General features: G+C 46.9%; 1 protein-coding gene across 3 annotated transcripts in view; it reads left to right on the top strand.

Annotated features, from left to right (window-relative positions):
* Positions 1–20,512, top strand: part of LOC142582615 (beta-1,3-galactosyltransferase 1-like) — a 53,680-nt gene extending 33,168 nt beyond the window's left edge. For 2 of the 3 annotated variants that reach the window (XM_075692515.1, XM_075692516.1), the window contains exon 2: positions 19,392–20,512. In XM_075692515.1, coding sequence (XP_075548630.1) covers positions 19,396–20,442 — 1,047 coding nt within the window. In that variant the 5' untranslated portion in view covers positions 19,392–19,395 and the 3' untranslated portion in view covers positions 20,443–20,512. Of the gene's footprint in view, positions 1–4,555; positions 5,202–19,391 lie in introns of those variants that run through there. The other variant, XM_075692514.1, reaches the window with a different exon arrangement.
* The last annotated feature ends 556 nt before the right edge of the window (positions 20,513–21,068 follow it).

The following is a 21,068-nucleotide window of genomic DNA, read 5'->3' as shown; positions in this document are numbered from 1 at the left end:
AGTCGTGCACACAGCACGCGCCTTTCTTTCGGGCCGTCGTTGGTTAAACTCAATGAGCGGAGGAGACTTCGTCGGCGGAGTCGGCGTCGTCCAGTGATCCTTCTTCTGGATATCGCTCGTGCTGTCGCGTCCGGTTGCCCCCCGGGCGCAGCTCGCCCGCATTGGGCATGCACGCAGCAGCTTGATTCGCTTATGCTCGGCCGCTCTAGCAGCGCCGGCGGCGAAGACTGACGAGAGCTGCGTTCTGTTTCTTTAGAAGAGCCGTGCAACGGGGGTGCAGACTGTCGTTCTCGCGTCAGCCAATCAGGCGTTGAGTTCACGATGCCGGTTGCACGCAAAGGAGGCCCGTCGATTATACGAAAAGCTTTCACATTCAGACAACTCCGGGAATTCGGTTGCCGATTGGATAACGCTCGCAACAGCTTACACTGCACTGCACGGTTTTAGCGACGCGTTGTTTATATTTCCAGATGAACGGTCCGTCTTCCATCGCTCCGGCTGTTCGTGATGAAAATAGGCTGGATAACTGCGAAGTCGCTGCGCCTGAAGAGCCCGCATGATCTGTCTTTCGCGCCCTTCACTGCGCTGTCTGCATCTTTAACACGACGGAGTAGTAGCGCGCAACCAAGGGAAAGCTGTAACATTAAACCGGCATCGCCGTCTTAGTTTAACATTGTATCGCTGCGCCCCAGGCGTCGTTATTCGTTTTCTCCGCGAGTTGCCTGCATGATGTCTGCTGTTGCGAGCGGCGCTTTCGAGCGACGTCGTATGAGCTTTCACGCGCTCGTATTAACATTCGCTAAAAAAAAAGAAGAAAGCATGCATAAACACCTTAGTCCGTGCCGAGGCCAATAGGACCCGCTCTGCTCTTATGTAGTGCTGCACGAATTTAGAGATATACGTCACCGTCTCGTGCTGGTCCTCTCTGGCCGCGAACTCAACACGAACGCGCAGCGCAACACCCCTTGCACGCTACTCCCCCAATCTCCCAAAGCACATACACAGACGCATGCACGCACGCACATTTTATGGCCGGACGTCACTTGCCAGCTTTGCCCCTTCCGCTCTCGCTGCGCAGACGGCGCGAGGTGTGGAATACGCAAGTGTCTGCTCTTTCACGTGACTGACCGCGAGACGCAGCCCCTTGCTGTGCAATATAATTTTTTTTTTCTCGTGGAAGAAAAAAGACGGAAGCGTACGCCGTGCTGGCAGTGCGAGGCTCACTCGGCGGCGTCCGTAGCCATAATCTGCCAGCACGCGGAGCGTGAAAGTGCTCGTTCATGCGGCTAAGTAGCGAGCGCACTCTTAGCCAAAAAAGCGGGTGAGAGGGGAAAAAAAAATCGGGAAGATGGCGCGACTTTGCACGTTCGTGCAAGCCGAGTGGGGTCTGTCCTGTTGTTGCTTTGCTGTCCTTACACCCGAGGGAAGCGAAGCGTTAATGCGCCTGTTTTTTGCGGCTTTGTGCCCCGTGGATTATGTCGACCGCGTGAGAGCCGCTGGCAGGACGTCCCCCGCGGCTGTCTTCCTGCCTTGCGCGCCGCGCATCGATTCACGTCGTCGCCGGGAACGTAATGACATATAATATGAAAGAAAATAAACGAGACTCTAGACCGCGGCCAGGACACGCGTCGGGGTCGCCACGTTGCCGACTTGGTTCGGCTCCGAATTTCGCACCCTTGTCGCGGTATAACCTGAATTAAAGGCGGAAATTTTCACGACTTCGTGCACGTAGAAAGTGGAGATTGCGAACAGCAGGCGTAAGAAGTTTGACTCGGCAAACGTTGATGCCGATAGATTCAAACCACTGCAATGTAGCTTGATTCCACAGTTGCCGCACAACTGTGCGAAAATGCGCGACTTCGTAAATAATTGAGGTATGCGCGCTGGCTTCGTAGTGAACGCATAGGCAGTGGTGATGCACCTAATTTTTTAAATGACTGGAGCTCGTCCGTAATTGTGCCGTGAAGCGCCCACACGACGCTCCTCTTCGTCGTATCGGAATATCTGTTGACATGTACCGTGCCTTTCTAAAGCATAAGTAGGTAGTTCTTCATAACAGATGCGGATCTTGTCAGAACATGTAAAATCCTTTCGCTTTACACTTAAATACAAAGAATGGTGAAAAGAAAAAGGCCTGGAGATTACCGGTTTCGCCTTCTGCGAGAACCCGTGTACTTTGGCGGTCAAGAAAAGGAACGGCAGGGCACAGCAGGCGGTCATTAAAGGTCTGCTTTTCTGCACGGATAATCGCGGTTTCATGAAATGATTTTCCCATTAATCACCGAAGAAATAGTACATACATGAGGTGCAGACATAATGCAGTTTTAAGATTTTGAAGGCATAAATAATAACGCACTCATGGTAATTGAGTGCAGGAATAAAAATTGACTTCGCCTAACAAAATGGACTGTATTGAAACCTGGGTCCGAATTTACCAAGCTTTACGTTTCTTAGTAATTTTTGCTATTGGCCGGCCGCTTTCGTTAATGTATGCATGTCCAGCATCAGCGATTAGGTGGAATTTGCTATTGGAAGCAATTCCAGCGTAATAGCTTTTTTCTCAATGCGGGCACGAAGATTTTTCTTCTCGAGAACTGTCTGTGATTAGTCGGGCACCTTTGTTATTAGTATGCTCGTGGTTACGACTGGCTGGTACTTGTTCTCCCAATTCTCTAGTGTGTGAGCGTCTTTATTTATTTCTTTTCTTTTTAACTTTGGAAGTCTGGCGTATGAAGTGCTTTGTGAATACAGACCCTGGGCTCATGTTCACAAAAGAATACTTACACCAGAACTGTTCGTAAGAGCAGATGTCAGGCAGTCGTGATTGCGTATTGTAAGCGAGGGCGGCCGATCAATAGCAAATAACACTTACGAACGAAAACCATTGCGAATTTTGTCCCGAGCTATCCTGCAGACATGGCCGCCGCCTCACCATGGACAAAAATATCGTTAGTCGTTAAAGGATCGTTCTCAGGGTCCACATGTCTTTGGATCGATTCCCAACTCGATCAGCTTTGTAGAGTTTAATTCAGTATTGTTCTTTTTTTCGCCTAACATGACTAACCAATAAAGTCGTATCCACAAAATGATCTTAAGCTATAACTTTTTATAAGAGCAGGGGTCGAATTCACGAGGCTTTGCAATGCGTTCGTATGGGCTCTTTCCCATTGACCGGCCATCTTCGCTAATATTATCCAGCACCAGATTGGCTGGAATTTACTCGCACGAACAATTATCGTAGTAGCTTTTTGTGAATACAAGTTGAAGAGCTTTGTGAATTCGGCGCCAACTTCCCACGAGATTACGCGACTGCCTCTAATAGGACCCGTGAGACATTGCGATAACCTTGCTAAGCTTGAATATTGCCTCCTGTAAGAATTCAGTGGTTAGGAAAATGTGGGATAAAGATTTAATGTACGCGGAAACTTTTTTCTGTTTACAGCATACTATACAATGTTCATTATGCGGAACACTATGCCTACGAATCGTCCTATACGAACAATAACAAATTAATAAACGAACAAACACTACCAAAACAAGGTTCCCAGCGTTATGAAGGATGGGTCTTCCACTTAAAGGGACTCTAAAGAAAAATATTAAGTCGAGCTATGTCGACAGAGAATTCGTCTAAAAGTCTATCGTCGTTTTCTGTATGTCAATGTATCAACCTTTTGCCTAGGAAATCGCCGTCGAAGGTCCTGCTGCTGCTTCTCGATTTGAACCGTGCGCGCCACAGCGGAGGACCTGACGTAACCTCCACGTGACCGCCCTTTATGCCGTTGTTGTGTCTTTTGTAGACTTATTTTATTTAACCCTATATACTGAGCGTACTGCTTGGCGGGTGTAGGCGTTCAGCTTGCATGAGTCGCCATGTGGCCCTGCTTGGGTTCAGGTTACCAGTTATGGTCACTTGAGCCTCCCCGTCCGGAGCCGGCAGTGCCACCACGGCCGTTGTAAACAGCGAAAAACGATGTCGTTCTCAGTGGAGGGTGGCGGCTGCTCTCGGTGAATCAGAGATGCTACGCCACACACAAGAGATACCATAGTCGACAACAAATCGCGCCACTCCAATTTTATATTTTTGTCATTCTCTCGCTTACGAAAGATATGTTTTCATTACTAATGAAGAATTCGTTATTACACGAGCCTAATCTTTCAATCTAGATCGACTTAATATTTGCCTACAGTGTTCCTTTAACTTCAAGGATTAACAGAGATATAGAACATAGAACATAGGGGGTTCGTTACTTCAAACGGACGGGATAAGCACGGCCGGCGGAGTCGACTGTTTGGCGAAATCGTTTCATTTTTCTCCCCACTTCTTAATCTCCCCTGTATCTTTCGGGGCGAGCCCAATCGATCTGGTAGCGCATCTAATCCATTTGCCCCCAACGTGCCAGAGGCGAAAATCATAATAAACGAAAGAAAGCGAGAGAGAAAGAGAGAGGATTGCGGAAGTCTCGGCGCCAGAGATGAGGAAAGAAATGCATGTATACCATGACGAGGAAAGCGATTACTTGAACGTGAAGGACGCACCGGGCACAAACTACCAGGCTTGAGCGGATAGGCATTACGACGCACCGTAGTACTGCAACGCAGAAGGTAGGCGCGAACTGACACAACCGCCGCGGGTAACGCCATGCGTCGTGACTCGAGAACCCGAGGAGGCCTTGGTGACTTCTCGGCAGCGAGAAGAGCCAGCGAACGAAAATAAAGGAAGGCTAGAAGAAAGGAGGAAGCGGAAAGACAGAGGGAGGAAGGAGGTGCGCAAGAGAAAGGAGGGTGCAATTCAGCGACTCTCCGTAGGAAGATGCACGACGCAGAAATCAGCGTCGGCACTCGACAGCGGCTGCCGCTGCTCTGAATGCCGGCAGCGGGCTGCGCTTGCCCCAGCGAGCGAGTGGGCTTCCTCGGCGGTGCGGTACTTGCCGTGGCCTATTGTGGCAGACGTTCTCGTGAGACGTGTTGTTGGGAGGTCATGCGGAGGAACGGCATAGTTGGAAGCACGGGGCGACCGGAAGCGGTGGTCAACGCAGACCGCGAAGGGACCCACACGTGCGCCCGTCGCTGGTCCGCATTGAAGAATCGGCGGTGGCTGCGTTGCTCGTCTCCAGTGCCGGTGTCGTGATGGCCCGCGCGCGACGACGTCACAGTGCCAGAAGTGCGGCCGGCGCAGACGACGACGACTTAAAGAGAACCGAGTAAGAAATTGGCTCGCGCCCCCACAGAGCTTCCTGCAAAAATTACTAGAGGCAACTCAGGCGCTGCAATCGCTCTGCTAGCATTGAATTGATGGTTAGTACACGAATTTGTCCGATCTTCGTGTTTGCATTTAAAACATACTAAAATAGTTGCTAGAATGTTTCTAGGGTGAGCGAGAGAATGTTGGCGAAATGTTACTAGGATGTTTCTAGGTCGAGGAATAGAATGTTGCTAGGATGCTTCTAGGTTGAGGGACAGAAAGTTGACAGAAAGTTACTAGGATGTTTCTAGGTCGAGCAACAGAAAGTTAACTGAACGTTACTAAAATGTTGTTAGATCAAGGAACAGAAAGTCAGCAGAATGTTACTAAAATGTTTCTAAAAAAATCTGAAGATGGTCAATAAATCCTGCTTTTAATGTCCAAAGCAAGTTCATTCATCGTTTAAAGAAAGTCTGTAAAAAAGGCTTCAAATCAATATCGGTGGCTAATAGTCGACATGATGTTAGTATGAAGTATTTAAGAATTTTGAAAACGGTAGGAAAAAGCAGACTGTTGGTAGGTTCTAGTAACATTTGTCTAAACAAATTTATTAGAAGTTACTAGAAATATTTGTAAGAGTGTGACTTAAGACACACTTGTGGCTTTGTTTACTACGCTTTATCTACTTTTGCCGTTCTGAATTGCGAAACAATCGCATATTTTAAAACGTAGAAGACAATAAGTTTGTGCGCCCACACGGAAGGACTGCGAATTGTTGAAATTATAACGAAATATTTTGTTGGCAAAGAACCATTCGAAAAATAGCGACGCCGCCTGAAGTGAGAAGTAACAAGTTTACATAAATTAATGTAGTCGTCCATCCCTTCGCTGGCTGAACTGCAATGCTTGCGGTTCCCGTAGACACTAACGCCAATATTTCCCCTAGTAATCTTTGTAGGAAACTCTATCGCTCGCCCGTTCGCCTCTTGGGCGCCTGCTTGTAATAGGGTTACAACTTGCGCTTGGTATTTTCTTGAATTTTCTGGCTACTTGACAGACATTAATTGTCATTTGGGCCTTGTCCAAGTAGTTGAACTGAGCGCCATGGCACCGCCGACTCATCACTTGCGCGCATTTAGAAAAAAAAGAAAAGTGCCAGCCTTGGTGAAAGCTACTTCGTTGCCTAAGTCAAGGGCCTGGAATTCGGGGGCATGCATTCTGCGAGTCTTTAGTGATTCATGCTGCGCAAGTCGCTGTTTCATTTTCGTTTTATTTTCCAGTCCTTGCTTTTCCTGTCCCTTTGTTGGAATCTTTCCCAGTCAAGGAATAGTGCCATTTAGTCAAGGGAGAGTTTAATTCGCTTTCATGTTTTTCTGTCACAGTTCAGTGACTCTTCCTGTATGTGTGGTGGTTACTTCGAACACGCACAAACAAAAAAGAAAAAAAGAAGGCCTACAAAGTTCACTCGTATTACGTCCCTAGAGGTGAACTGTTTGCCCAGGTCCGACATCATGTATAAGAAAACTAAATTCATTTACTAAATAAACTATTCACATTAATTACCTTTCTAGTTAAAAACTTTAGCGCACATTTTTATATGTTAAAGTTGGAGGGTATCGTCGTAGCCTAGTTACGTGCTTCTAAATGTCTAAATAGTCATGCAGACCAGAATATAACCGACGTCAAATTATTCGTCCAGTTTACCTGATTGCAGGACGCGGCACCCCGAAAGGCGGCTCTTTCCGTCTAACGCCTCTGTGATGCAGAAGTGTGACGTAAAGCCAAGGTGTCGTCGCAATTTCCTCTTCCCTGAGCTTGTTCCGGCTGGCGCTTTGCGCGAATCCCAATTCTGCGTAAAGTCATTTTGGCAATAGGGCCGATGCGGACAGCTTCATCGTGCGGTGTGGTGAAACTCCATTCTACGCCGCCTTACCACGTCACAGGGGGGGGGGGGGGGAGGTTGCACCACGAGCCGCACTTCGCGCGGCCGCAGCCGTTATGAAGTCAATCCAGTGAGCAATTTGACGTCAGTTACGTCGGGCTACACGGTCATCTTGAAGCGTAGAAACACGTAACTGTGACTTTTTACGCGGATTACCTTCGACTTTCTGATAAAGAAACGTGCGCCGTAATGTTTGTTACTACGAAGTTAATTAATGTGATACTTAATATATTGAACGAATTGCTTTGATTTTTCTTCCACATGATGTAAGCTTGGGCAAATAATTTATCTGTAATGACGTAATTTAAGTGAATGTTGTAGGTTGTTTTATAACAAGAAGAGTGTTCGAATTAAAAAAAAGAAAGAAATAAAAGCTGCATGTTGCAGCAAGGCTTCTTCAGCTGCTATGTAACATTCAAGCCATGTAACATGCAATATATCTCGAATTTGCACTGTGAGAAAGTGGACCCCGTGTTGTATGACTTCTAGAACAAACCAATCGTGCCATCTTGTATTTGTTTCCAGAAGAGGACATTTGCGTCTTCTTGTGTTAGGCTTTATACCCTCGAACGCGCTTTTGATTTTATGGAAGTTAGGAGGAATTGATTTACTGTCAAAATTTCAACCATGAAATAATTTTACTGTTCCTATTGTACATGTGAATGAGACGAGTATTTTTCACGGTGACATGGGACGAAACCTCGAGTGACTTGCAGTAGGATTCAGTTTCATTCGATTGGTTTATAAGGCGTTTTTTTTGCATTTGTATCACATGAACACTTCGCACGAAAACATGAAGATTTCGACTAACTAGCCCAACTAAAAAAAAGAAAGAAAAGAAAAGCAGCGCTAACTATACGACCACAGGGACATTCAGCAAGCGTGTTGATGCGTCTAAGGGTTGCTCTGTAGCTAGCGCTGTTTTTGTAATGAACATTTTCTATTAAGTCGACGCCTAACTAACGAAATGCAGATTTAGTGCCGCTACACATAGCCGTTTTATGAAAGCTTGACTTCGAGCCTGTTATACCCGATCAAACTTGGTACTTTCATCGCATGCTAAAGGATGAGCAAAGATCGACTTCAGCTATTATCCATACTTCCCTCGTACAAGTGGGATATTATTGTTATTCTTCAGCGCATCAATCAAATCTCGGCATTATGGCCCTACCGGATTAAGGAAGTCACAAGATGCAGTAGTAAATTTACGCCAGACACTCGTATTCTTCAGCGCATCAATCAAATCTCGGCATTATGGCCCTACCGGATTAAGGAAGTCACAAGATGCAGTAGTAAATTTACGCCAGACACTCGGTAGCTGATTACTGATACCGTAAATCTGATTGTCCTAATCAACTGACGGTGTTCTATACGTTAGCGGGTACCTTTCTTTCTTTCTTTCTTTCTTTCTTTCTTTCTTTCTTTCTTTCTTTCTTTCGTTCTTTCTTTCTTTCTTTCTTTCTTTCTTTCTTTCTTTCTTTGCGTTCCTTTCGGACGGATGCGGCCGCCATGACCAGGGATCGAACCCGGGTCCTCTTGTTGCACCATAGACGCCAAGCGAAAGAGGCGGCTGAATCATTTCTTTCCTTGTTAATAAGAAAAAAAAATACAAAAAAGCTATAAAAACATACAACCTCCTCACGAAATCGACAGAAGAGCAGGCCATAAATTCTTCCGCGAAGTGGGCACCACCCCTTCCAACTGCAAGCCGTCCTTTAAAAATGTGACCTATCTGTAAAAATACTGCGATGACCGCGCACGTCTTGTTCCCGAAGCTTTCCACATTCATGTTAGCGGCGAAGCATGTGTAAGCCTTCCCTCTATTTCGCTCCTTCCGAAGGAGATTGCCTTCCTATCTCATTAATTGCATTTTTCTCCCCTGCGCATGCTGAATTTCTGTTGATTCTGTGCTTTGGGATAGCGGCTGAGTATATATTTTCTGAGTGAAAGAATAAAGACACTTGGTTGTTAGACAGCGCTGTTGTCTGTGTCCCTCTCCCTGTCCTGCTGTTTAGCGCTGTTTTACTGCTCGTAATCATGAACCAACCAGCCCAAATGCGTACTCTTCTGCAAATATAAGCCGTTTAGTCACAGGTGCCTTGTCTCCATGCAGACATGGAAGGTGTCGGTGCTGTTCCGCAGCAGTCACATAGGGAGAGGGCGGTAAGAGAAAAGTAGGTCTGTATTACACGGGCGATCCGCCACAGCATGTAACTCTTCAGACGTCCCAAAGTTCTTGCGCGACAGCACGTACGTCTCAAAAAAGCTGTAGTAAGAGTATTGTATTTTCCGGACTGTAGTCCACAGGGGTACACAAGTGGCCACAGGGGTCATAGGGGTCCGATTTGGGCTTAGAATAAGAATATTTACTTAGAGAGTCCGCATCGGCTGTATGGTCGGCTGGGAAGAATTTCAGCGGAAAGTGGTTTTGGTAGCTTGTCTGTAAATACCGTACAGGCGCTGCCTGCAGGGATCGGCGGAGCACCACCACCGGCGCCTCGTGAAGCAGATGACACGCCGGGCTTTTCGCCAATCGCTTTGATTGCGCCTGCGCCGTAAGACTTCACGAGGAAGACTTCATGAGGTGGTGGGGCACTCCGCGGAACTACGCCACGGGCTCCGTGTTCTCGCTAGCAGTGGCCGCGCCTGTACATTAAGTAAGCGAAAATTTATTGTCAGGCGATAAAATTTGGGTATTTCGTTAAACTGCACGCAGAAGTAAATTCTAAAGGGCTTCAAAATCACCCTAGTCGAAGCTGTCAGAACAAATGCCATGCATGTCAGATTTGACGAATGGCTCCTCACTATCTTTATCAGCTTCAGAATCTTTAGTTCTTACACACGCCTCGACTACACCGAGTTTGATCAATTCCGTGAAAGCTGTCTGTATTTTCAGTGCCGTGACGACTAATCTTATGTTTTGTGCATGTATGTGCATATAAACGAGGTGCTAGTATAGGCTGAAAACGTTGCTCCTGCTCAGTGGCAATAATGTTGGAGCTGATATCGCTGAGTGATTAAGCCCAGAAACATTTGCAGGCACAGCTTTGCTTTTGTCAAGCGCGCCTCCTACGGGAAAAATAAGATAATCTACAGTCCATGCCTATTGATAGTCCGCAAGCCGCGACAGCACACGCCTTTTGCACTGGTTCTTTCGTGTCGGCAGTAAAAGTCCGATCACCATCGACCAACATGCAGACGAGCGAAAGGGCCGAAGAGAGCTACTGACTTTAAAAGTCAGTGCAGGACATAATTCGGTGTTGAAATTTGGGCTTGTTGGTATATCATCTCGGAGGTCTTTCATTGTAGAGCAACCAGTACGAGGGTGCAGAGACGGAACAATATACAAACCGCACAGCGCTAACTTCCAACAACGGTCTTATGTTTAAAAAAAATAAAAGAAATAAAAAAATAAACGGCTGACATTTTTACCTCCCCCCCCCCTTTATGTCACAGGCAAGTGTTAACTCACAGTGCTGTCACGTTCTTTCAGCGTTCGTTCTGTGAGCACTTTGAGTGGACACGTGCCGGTGACGTAAAGTGCGAGAGGTAAAAGTTTCGTACTTTCCAGGAAGCTAATGCTGTATGTGTGTCTTGTTCTTTCTCTGCTACCTTGTACTGGCTGCGCCACACACTCACATACACACATGCACATGCACACACAAAAAAGCCCTTCAACTGACCGTTGAGAACACTGCGATGCTTTAGAGAAGCGAGAATTTGCGTGTCGTGGATGGGGTTTGGCGTCACGCCGTCTTATTGCTGCGCGCAATACATGCATGAAAAGCATACATAACTTTCAGAACGAAGAAACTGCACTCGGTATTGACAAGTCTGGCCCTCAGAAAACGATCAAGCTTCGCGCATTAACGGCCGTTCATTTCAATATGCTACTCCATTCATTGCTGCTCTACAGCCTTAATATTGTTACGGGAAGGAAGAAGCGTGCGCTCTTCACACTCTTCTTCGTCGTCTCCAAGGCCACCATCATCGTCCTCCTTTTCCCACATTACCGACTGTGACATTACCGTCGTCGGAAAAAGCACCTTATTGGTGCGGCTCTTCGGTCTGAGAAAGGTAGGGTTTGAGGCGGCTGACGTGGATGATGTCAGAGAGAGGTGATGGCACCGTGGCATCCAGCGGAGACACTTCATATGTGACAGGGCATCCTGGCGAAGGATGCGGTAAGGGCCATAGTATCGCGAGAAGAATTTCTCCGAAAGACCAACACGCCGAGTTGGATACCAAACTAGCACAAGACCTGGTTCGTAGTGCACGTCATGATGGCGCTGGTCGTAACGGCACTTCTGGCGTGTCTGTGAAGCAGAAAGACGAATGCGGGCAATCTGGCGTGCTTGGGTCGCTGTGGCTATGACATCCCGACAGTACTTTGTCGGCGAGTCGAGGGTGGTCGAAAGGAGAGTCTCAAAAGGCAAAGTCGGCTCACGGCCGAAGAGGAGATAAAAGGGTGAATATCCAGCTGTGTCGTGGCGCGAGGAATTGTAGGCGAACGTGACAATATTGATTTTTTCCCGTTCTTTTAGGCAAAGCTTGTGCTGCCCAGTAGACTTTTCTCAAGATGCTTGGCAATTCCGAATGCAGTAGTTACATACAGCTTTCGAAACTAACGTTTTTTTTTTCTGCTTGCGTAGCTGTTTTAGGTGCAACCGCACTCAAACACAGCACTCAACTCAGTTTGCTGCGTTACTCTGCAGTGTTCGAGCACGGTCGCGACCCAGAAAAGCTAAGAAATTGAATCGTGAACAAAGTAGAAACATAAATTAAAGCGAGAGTCGAAAAAAAAAAATGAAAAGATACCTGTGGCTTCTTCGCTGTGCACGCTCAACTGCGAGGTGAAAGCGCGATTTTACGGAATGAGGAAGGGCTTTGCGAAAAAAATAAGAAAGGAACCGGCACGGAAGTCTCTTTGTGTGCTAAGGTCGCGGGCTCATAAAACACAGCATTGTGGCGGTTCCTTTTGAAGGTGGCCTCGAGCGTCTGCGGTCGTCCTTTATTTCATCTTTTTTGTATTTATTTCTCGTTATTGCTGCTGCTTTGCTGACTGCTCGCTATGAGGACAATCTGGCTGGAAGCGCTACGTGCCTCTGAGGCAAGAGTGTGGGTTTCTGTGGGCGAGTGAAGAGTCAAGCACTGGCAGCTACAGCGACGGTTGAGGAAAGAGCGCTGTATTTTTTTTTTATGACCGAGCACTTTAATGTAAATTTGGTTTCCCCTGCGCTTGAGCAAGGTCATTGAATACGCAAGGTAAGAAAGCCAAGTCGGAGACAAAATCTTATGCACGGACTACAACGGTGCACATTTATCCGGTAAAAATGGAAACGAGTCAAATGGCTCAAAATTAAATTTTCATTTGACACTGCATGTGGACACAGGTGTCAAGAGCATAGACAAAAAGCCGACTATAATTCACTTGTCCGGGCTCACGTCCCCTACCGGAGATGTGCATTGTTAAAGGAAGCCCATCTAACAGAATGGTCCGCTGCAGCAAACATGCAGTGAATGAAGGAAGGTATATCTGGAAATCAAAGGTGACAGTTCTGCAGGCAATGAACACGAACGAGAAAATGGCACTTGGTGTACAGCATAACAAAACAAATTATAATGGTAAAAAAAAATATTCTGCCTTGCTCTTCACTACGCGATACACCGCAAACAATAGCACGAATTAAAATACTAAATAGACAGTGCAACAGTGCACCGGGAGAAATGGTAACGTAAATTTCTGCTGCTGAGCTCCGCATTAGGCGGAAAGACCTTATCGCACCCATCCCGTTCGACCCCGTTTCCGTCAGTACAGCCACGCAACTAATATTCCGTTGCGTTGATGCAACGGCTGCTCCACCTGCCGGAGGCGCTCGCGTGCTGTGGTCGTTTCCTGCTACGCGGGCAGAAAACGCGACTAAACAGAGTGATTACTCCGCGCGCGATAGATCTTGTTACCTTACTTATTTGAGCCACCTTCGTGTAGACGTTTGTCTCGCAGAGGGCGCTGGAAACCGATGACGTAAGGCCAAGTGCGGAAGCATTTGCAGTTGGCGGCTGTCTCGGGCCGTTTGCCTCAGTGACGGCGGAAATATTATTGTCATGAGACCGGATCACAAACTAATGGAACGAAGATAAAGCATATCTGGCTGCATAGTTGTATCAACCCTCGCACGTAGAATGTGTCTGATCAGCAGCATTACAGAAGCTTTGGTATAATGCGAAAATTGCGCAGATTTGTTATGTATGCTGAAGTTAATAATTTCAACCAAATTATTTGACGGTAGTATTACCAGCGTACTACCAATTTGAGCATGGTGACGGCTCTATGAATTGGCGCAATTTGGTCCATTAAATGGGTAGATGAGTTCAGAGCCGAATAAATCGCCGAGTCTGGTGTCTTTTCCTTTTGTTTCGTTTTGTGTGTGTGACGTTTATACACATCTATAGACGTCCCTTGAACTTAAGAAACAAACACCTCTGCGTTACTGTTGTCTCCAGATCGGCGTTTTCAATAGGCATCGTATGTGTCTCGTCTATAGACAAAAATAAAAGTATATTGAAAGCCATACGCAGAGAGACAGAGCACGAGAGAAGGAGAGAGAGAAACCCGCGGGTTCTTTATTTAATACTGGTTTGCCTAGCTCGCTGCTCCAGATGGGTATGATGAAAAATGAAATTATATGTATACACTGCATGCCACAGACACATAACACGCACAAAACACGTCACAACACTACAAGATGTATATGGAGAGGTTGCAGACTGCCTCAAATGATTTTTAATGCTGAAGGCAGGCTTTCTCAGAGTGCCGCAACTCTAATAAAGGTTTTATAATCTCGCTGATCTCGCGATTCATCGGTTTGCCGCAGACAGGTGATAACGATCATCAAACTAAATTTAAAGCATCACCTAGGTATGTTCTTTACATAATACACCACGTCAAGATTCTGCGCTCACTTTTGTTTATTCGCGCGTTTGTTCTCTTCCTCCACCCATTCTTTCCTTGTTTATTTCCAACCTCATCACTTCCCCAGCTTAGTGTAGCAAACTGGAAGCATCTTTTTAGGTTAGCTCCCTGCCTTTCCCATCTAATCTCCCTCTCTGTATATCTATACTTGTCTATTTCTCTCTCTGCACTCCTACTCGAACTGAGATTGAACCGCAGCACCCCCGGATCTCGTCATGTGCAGTCTAGCGACTAAGCTACGAGGAACCGTGTTCTGGACAGATCACTTTTGGGGACAATTTCACTCTTCTGTGACCTTATGGTCAGGGATACACGGTACTGAAACGAGAGGTGCCTTTTCAAAACGCACGGAAACTATGAAACGTGAAAGTAATGTCCCGACACGTTGTCTGCCATTTATTTCGCCATATCTCATTCAGATGGCTTAGCCCACCAATGCTCGCCCCCACTCCATTAGGTGAAAGCCAGGACTCTCTTTGACGGTGATTTATGTCGGGGTCTATGTAAGCCTACATAGACGCTATTTGCCTCTTCATTTCGTGCATCCTTACTATCTGGACATGGTATGTGAAAAATCTCCCCAAGACATGGTCTGCGGAGTTCTTGTGTGTGTAGTTTCTCAGCGTGGATTGTGTAGAGCGCAGCGTGGGCGAAAAATTCGCAATTTCGTGATTATGCTCGCTTTGCTTAAATCGAAGCTTTTTTAGCGGACCTGACCAAGGCTGGTGTCTTGCCAAATAAGCACGTGTGCCTCACGTGGCCTATAGCACGCGCGTGACAGGTCACGTTCGCGGCACAACATGTGTGCGCGCATCAGCTCCCATTAGGTCACGGACGCAGGAATGAAACGGTGAAAATAACGGTCAACCTTATACCGCCGTCTCTCTCGCGTCCAACTTCTCTGAGCACATGTCTGTCCTCACCATTCTGCCCATCGACAAACATCAACCTTCGTCATCGGGACGTCATGGCGTCGATGTCTCAGTGTGTGCATTCGCACGAACTGCTGTTTGCATCTAGGTTTAGATTGTGAACGATGTCGTGCATAAACATAAACATTGCGTCACATTAATGTTGGGACCTGCAAGGTGTATAAACGTGAACATTTCATGAGCGTACACCTTGCATGGATGACAATATAGACAATTGCACCCATCTCATTTAGCTTTACAGCTTTGTGTAACCGATTCACAGAGCTTCGCTTCAGACAGATTCATACATGTGTGTTGGATGTACATAATTTTTGTTCTGTTTTCACTTCTTGCTCCATGTGAAATTCATACGGTGAACTAGCGCCGGTACAGAATACGTGAATCTCCCCAGAGTAGGCAATGTAAAGCTGACTAGATGTAAGTAAGGTATACGTTTCTATCGCATATACCTTTGGCGTTATGCCTTTTTCTTTGTTCTTTTTCTTTGAGTAAGTTACACCTATTTCTGACCACACTCGTCAATGATTGGTTTTTACGAACATTGAGTGCATTTATATATGGGATGTTTCCACCCTTGTAATAACTATACAAAGGGCGGTTTAGTTAAACATTTTCTTTTTGTACGTGTACAACAGTAGTACGAGAACTGAGTGTGTTTATATATGGGATGTATTCGCCCCTGTAATATCCCAGCACGGGGCTGGCAGTATTAAGGAAGGAATGAAAATAATTAGATCGACCCTATCTCTCCTACAACCGCCAGCAGCATTGTGGACGCCGACAAAATGCAAAGTAAAGCTCGCCAGGCGCAATCGGATATGATAGAGAAACTACGCAGTTACCTCGCTCAGTAGAGCAAAAAGTTCCTCGCCTACAAAGTTTTTCTTGCTACTTCAGTTCTGTCTAGCAGTTATCAAGAGAACAAAACTTAGCATGCGAATCTTTTTGCAGATTTACAAAAACATATGTTTGTGCGCACCGTTTTATTCTTTTATTGTGCTAATGCACTGATACTCTTGCTAAAGCAATAATAATAAAAAAAAAGAACAGGGTGCATAGCATGGTCGAAACCTGAAGTTTGTGCATTTATTTTTTCATTTTCCTGCCACACGTAGCTCACGACCTTCGATGTCATGTTCTCACCGTCTTCATGAAAGCGGAACGCATTTTGGACCTTGCTAACATTCGGGGTTTCGTGCTCGGCAAAGCGTCCAATTATAGCCTGCGGTGTATAAACTTCGTTCTTCCAAAACTTTTGTTTCTTCCCCCCCAGGGTGAAGTTAATTTTCAAAAAAAGCAGCTGTACTGTATACCATGCAGGAGGAAGCTTATTTTGCAAAGGGGAACGCTTTTCTTTCTTTCTTTCTTTTTCATTCGTGGAGCAGAGATACAGAGCAGAGAAAAGCTCTTGCATAACTTGCAGCTGGAAGCTTAACAGGAGTGTTGCCTCCTAGATTCTCAGCCCATCGCGGTGGTGCCGCGCGTACGCAGCCAGCTCGGCGAGGCGCGAGAAAGGCGGCTGGTGTTGATAGCGGCTCCGCAGGCATCCAGCGGGCTCGCTCTTCCAAGACGAAATCCAGTCGCCGATAAGCCTTGCGCGGGAAGCGAACCGTTTCGATACGCTCGCCTCTTCCGTACAGTTGGTTCCCTTGCTTTTTCTCTCTCGCTCTTTTTTTTCTTTTTGTACACGTTTCGGAAACTTTTCCACCGCAGTGTATACGAGTACAGCGATGCCAGCGTAGGAGCTCGAATTGTACGAAGAAATAGTGTTGTGGGGTGGGGGTGGGGGGCAGCGCAGGGTCAAAGGAGATAAGGAAGTCAGGGAGAAGAGTTTGTTCTCTTGTTTAACGGCATGAGCCGAAGGCTCGCGATTTCTCCAAATTTTCATATAGTTATTTCGTAGCCTTACTGAGAACCTCCTGCTATGAAAAAGCACCTGGCAGAGTGAAAAAAAAAGAAAGAACGAAAAATGCAACGATTTGAAGGCGTTTTGGATCAGTGGTCTTGGCTGCTTGAGTTTTTTTATTCATTTCAATATACTTTACAGGCTCCATACGCTGCAGTTAGTAAGGGGGGCATCACAAGAAAGAAAAGACAATTGGAAAACAATGAAGGCAAAGTATAAGTAAATACAGTCGTGCACCAAGACACGAGAACCGCAAAAATGCTTAAAAACATGATTGCAAAACAGGATTAGAAGTGAAGACATTAAGGAAATATATACTATGAATACTCAGAATTCAAAATAAACAAACGCAGTTCGGGGTAGCGCACAAACCATCACATAATTTAGCACGCGCGTTGCTCGCGCACATAATCAAACGTGGTATGCAAAAAAGCGTCGTTTGAAAAGCATGCCCGCGTTTCGCGGGCAGTTGCCGCACAAGCTGCACCTCGTGAAATTCGGCACCACTCTACAGCCAGAGTTTCAAAAGACGACTCCAAAGGCGGAGGATTTTTACATCGTTTTATGGAACATATGTGAGCCAGGGGTCATCTTTGACATCAGCTGGGGCGCATAATGTCTGCCATGTCGCTGAAACGGTTATCTAATTTGTTAGCAGAGTATACTAGCACCGCAAAATAATTTGTGGTAAACCAGGAATTGAGTGTTTACAAAACTCTTAAGTGCAGTAGCCGGCAGTATTCAAGATGACTTTCATTACAGAACTTAGCTGGAGTTCCTGCATGATAGGAAATTGCAGATAAGTACTGCCGTACAGGTCGACGATAAGAGCAGTGATACAGTTTCACTCCTTGGCGTCATGCTATTTCTGCGTGACCAAGGGACTCGGCCGATTAAAAGCCTCACTAGTACCTCGAATTCGCGCGCAGTCAGAGTGAACGCCGGCGTAGCGACACGAGCTGCGACTGTCGCTCTCACCGACGTGTTCGTTCTGTCACGCTCATGGGATATGAAGTACCACTTGTTAGAGTGCCCAGGAGTAGCGGAACTGCGCGAGACCCTTCTTGATTGACTGAACTATAGAGCGGCTCCGTGCAATAAGGCAACGTACGTAATCTTCCAGCATGGACACTGGATTTTTTTGAGAGAGCTGTTTCACCTCCTCATGAAGTTTATTAAAAATACCTATCTATTCAACGAGTGGTGACGTTCAGCGACTAATGCTAAACGCCACAAATCGTTAATGCAGTGTATAGTATGTTGCAGTATTGGGTGAACTTGGTGGGGTGGTAGCATTATACCTCTGTATGCTGCGAAAAAATGTTTTATCCCCGCACATGTTTGTCCCCGCACTCTGAACGAAGGTGCTCGGGCGGAGCAAATTGCTGGCATGCCTCTACGAGGCTAGATCTGCTCATAGCTAGCACCCTCCTCCTCCTCCTACACATAGCTATCTGTCTTTGTGTTATTGCTAGACCTTAATACAGCTCACCATGAATTAAATAAATAGTGCACTCCACGACTGACCGTCGCAAAACCGACCAAATGCTTATCGCACGTATCGCTACCATGACTGGCGTGAGTGCAAATGTACAACGTTAAGATGGATTCTTGTGAAGGATAACTGAATATAAGAAATCACTTACCTACAAGTGTGAAAGTAGTTATTCACTCGAAGCTTGGCGTTCTGTGACCATCCCCCTGTGCTTTCCCTTACACCGTCATCAGTAGGCCGCCTTCTAACCTCATCATCTCCTCATCGTCACATTAACCTCCACCACATGGCAAAGAAAACCAAAACTTAGGCTGGCACGACTACTGAGTATGGAACTTCTGAATACGTCAGTGTGCATTCAGAAACTGGATGCTGACGTGTACCGACACTTTTAGACTCTTAGAAAACTAGCGCCAGTGAATGTTTGTTTTTGTTGTTGTTCGAAATGGTGATTGGGGTGGGAGGGCTGCCGTTCATGAACAATCGCTTGTTTACTGGGGCTACGTTAGTTGATTAAGGAGTGGAAAGAACGCGACCAACACTGCAGATGAATGTTCTTTTACGTTAGGGCGAAAGTACAGGATGCTGGTTTCGTTGTTTGGCGTGGAAAAAGAGACCGCCATGGTTTCCGCTGATTCATAAACTGCAATTAGCGCATGTTTCAGCAAGTTACAGCAATTACAGCATGAACTGCAGATTCACGTAGCAACTAATGCTCTTGGATCTTCCCCGCGGTACATGGATAACGTTTTGTATTGGGTGCTAACGGTATGCACTCGAGAATGCACATGCGTAAAGATCTGCTTGACTCTTTCACTTTATAAAGCGGTCTATTTTCGTTGAAAAATCATGATGACGGGGGTTCCTCTGTAGATTGAGCGTAGAGTGACAAATTTTTGAAACATTGACTTGCAACTCTACTAATGCCTGGCTATTTTGCTCTGACTGTCCATTTTTGCAGAATTATGACTTTTCGACGGCTACCGCGATGGCTCGGCAAGCTGCAGACTTACGCCATTCTCGCCGGCTGCCTGGCACTTCTCATCCTCTTCAGGTCATTCCGCACAGAGGCCCAGGAAGGCGAGAGAGAGATCTTTGACGAGGACCTGTTCATCGCGCCTCAACATTTTAAAGACCACGCTGAAAACGAGGTAGTCGTGCACGAAGAACTTGATGCGTTTGCGGAGGAAAGGGTCAGCAGCGAAAACCCCTACGTTCACCCGTACGTCATCGACGCGTCACACGTATGTCGGAGCTACGAAGATGTGCCGAGGCGCTTAATATTCGTGGCGAGCGCTCCGAGCCACCGGGAAGCGAGGAATGCCATACGCGACACTTGGGGACTCCACTCATACGTGGCGCATCGAAACGGCAAGGTACTATTCTTGCTGGGACGCTCCGCATACGACATGGAAATCAAGGCCGAGTCTCAGGTCAACGGGGACATCGTACAGGGCAATTTCACGGACAGCTACGACAACCTGACGCTCAAGAGCGTCATGATGCTTCACTGGACGCGCTCTTTCTGCCCAAACGTCGAGCATGTGATGAAGACGGACGACGACGTGTACGTGAACCTCGACAACCTGGTTCACCACCTAGAGCACGAGATGGCCGACCAGAGGCGCTGGATCCAGGGATGCGTCAAGAGGCACGCCGCCACGCCGCTGCGGTCTGCCGGTGCCGGTCAGCCTCTGAGCCCGGTGGACGTGTGGACACTGCCCAAGGCGCACCCGGACTTTGTGGCGGGAGCGGGGTACGTCATATCCGGTGATTTGGTGGAGGACCTGCTGGTGGCTTCGGCGAGGGTTAAGTGGGTGCCCGTAGAAGACGTGTTCGTGACGGGACGGTGCGCTGCCTTGGCCGGTGTGAAGCCAGAGACTGACGATAGGTTCAGCTGCGGACGTCCGGTGAAGGAGCCTTGCGAAATGGCTCACGCGTTCACGGGGCACGGAATGACGCCTGAGCTGATGAGAAGGACATGGGATGCGATGCTCAGTGGCTGTTCGTGACACTTATACCAGTTGCAAAACTTTTCGTAACCTGAGCATTTAAAGCAGTAAAATGCAGATTCTCACGAGACTGGGGTGTACGTGATGCTTGATCTGCCCGTTCGCAGGGCGGGAAATTCGTCAAAAGACGGACAACTTCAGAAGGAGCCGCCGAATGGCAAGGCTATAGACAGTGATGGCGTACGCGTGCTGTTTGAAGTTTGACATAGGTTCCCATGGCGAGTACCGTCATCATATCATGATGGAGCTTTTTTTATCTTATGCTGTCTCATTTCGGTTGTGGACCAATGTCAGGCAGCGAAGTTTGGCGCTGTGTGATCTATCTATTTTCTACACAGGGTGCCTTCGTGAAGCTCTCAATTGCCGTAATTTTTGGTGAACGCGAGCGAGCTATGTGTGGTGATGGTTCGTTTCAATGATGAATCATTGAACGGAGGACTTCAGCCTGCAGAGTATGAGGGCCATGTCGGCTGGCGCAATGCAGGGGCAATCGGAAATAGGGGTGGGGGGTGGCGGGGGGGTTCAGTGGGCTTTGTCCTTTAGTAGACATAAGTAGGCTGATTATGATCGAACGGAAACAAGGCTTTTGCTCTGCTAAGTGCCAAAACCATTGACTTGCTCACTGC

Source organism: Dermacentor variabilis, chromosome 5, assembly GCF_050947875.1.
Source record: "Dermacentor variabilis isolate Ectoservices chromosome 5, ASM5094787v1, whole genome shotgun sequence".
Classification (NCBI taxonomy): Eukaryota; Metazoa; Arthropoda; class Arachnida; order Ixodida; family Ixodidae; genus Dermacentor; species Dermacentor variabilis.
Note: the sequence above shows the minus strand (reverse complement) of the source record. Positions and strands in the feature narration are given on the sequence as shown.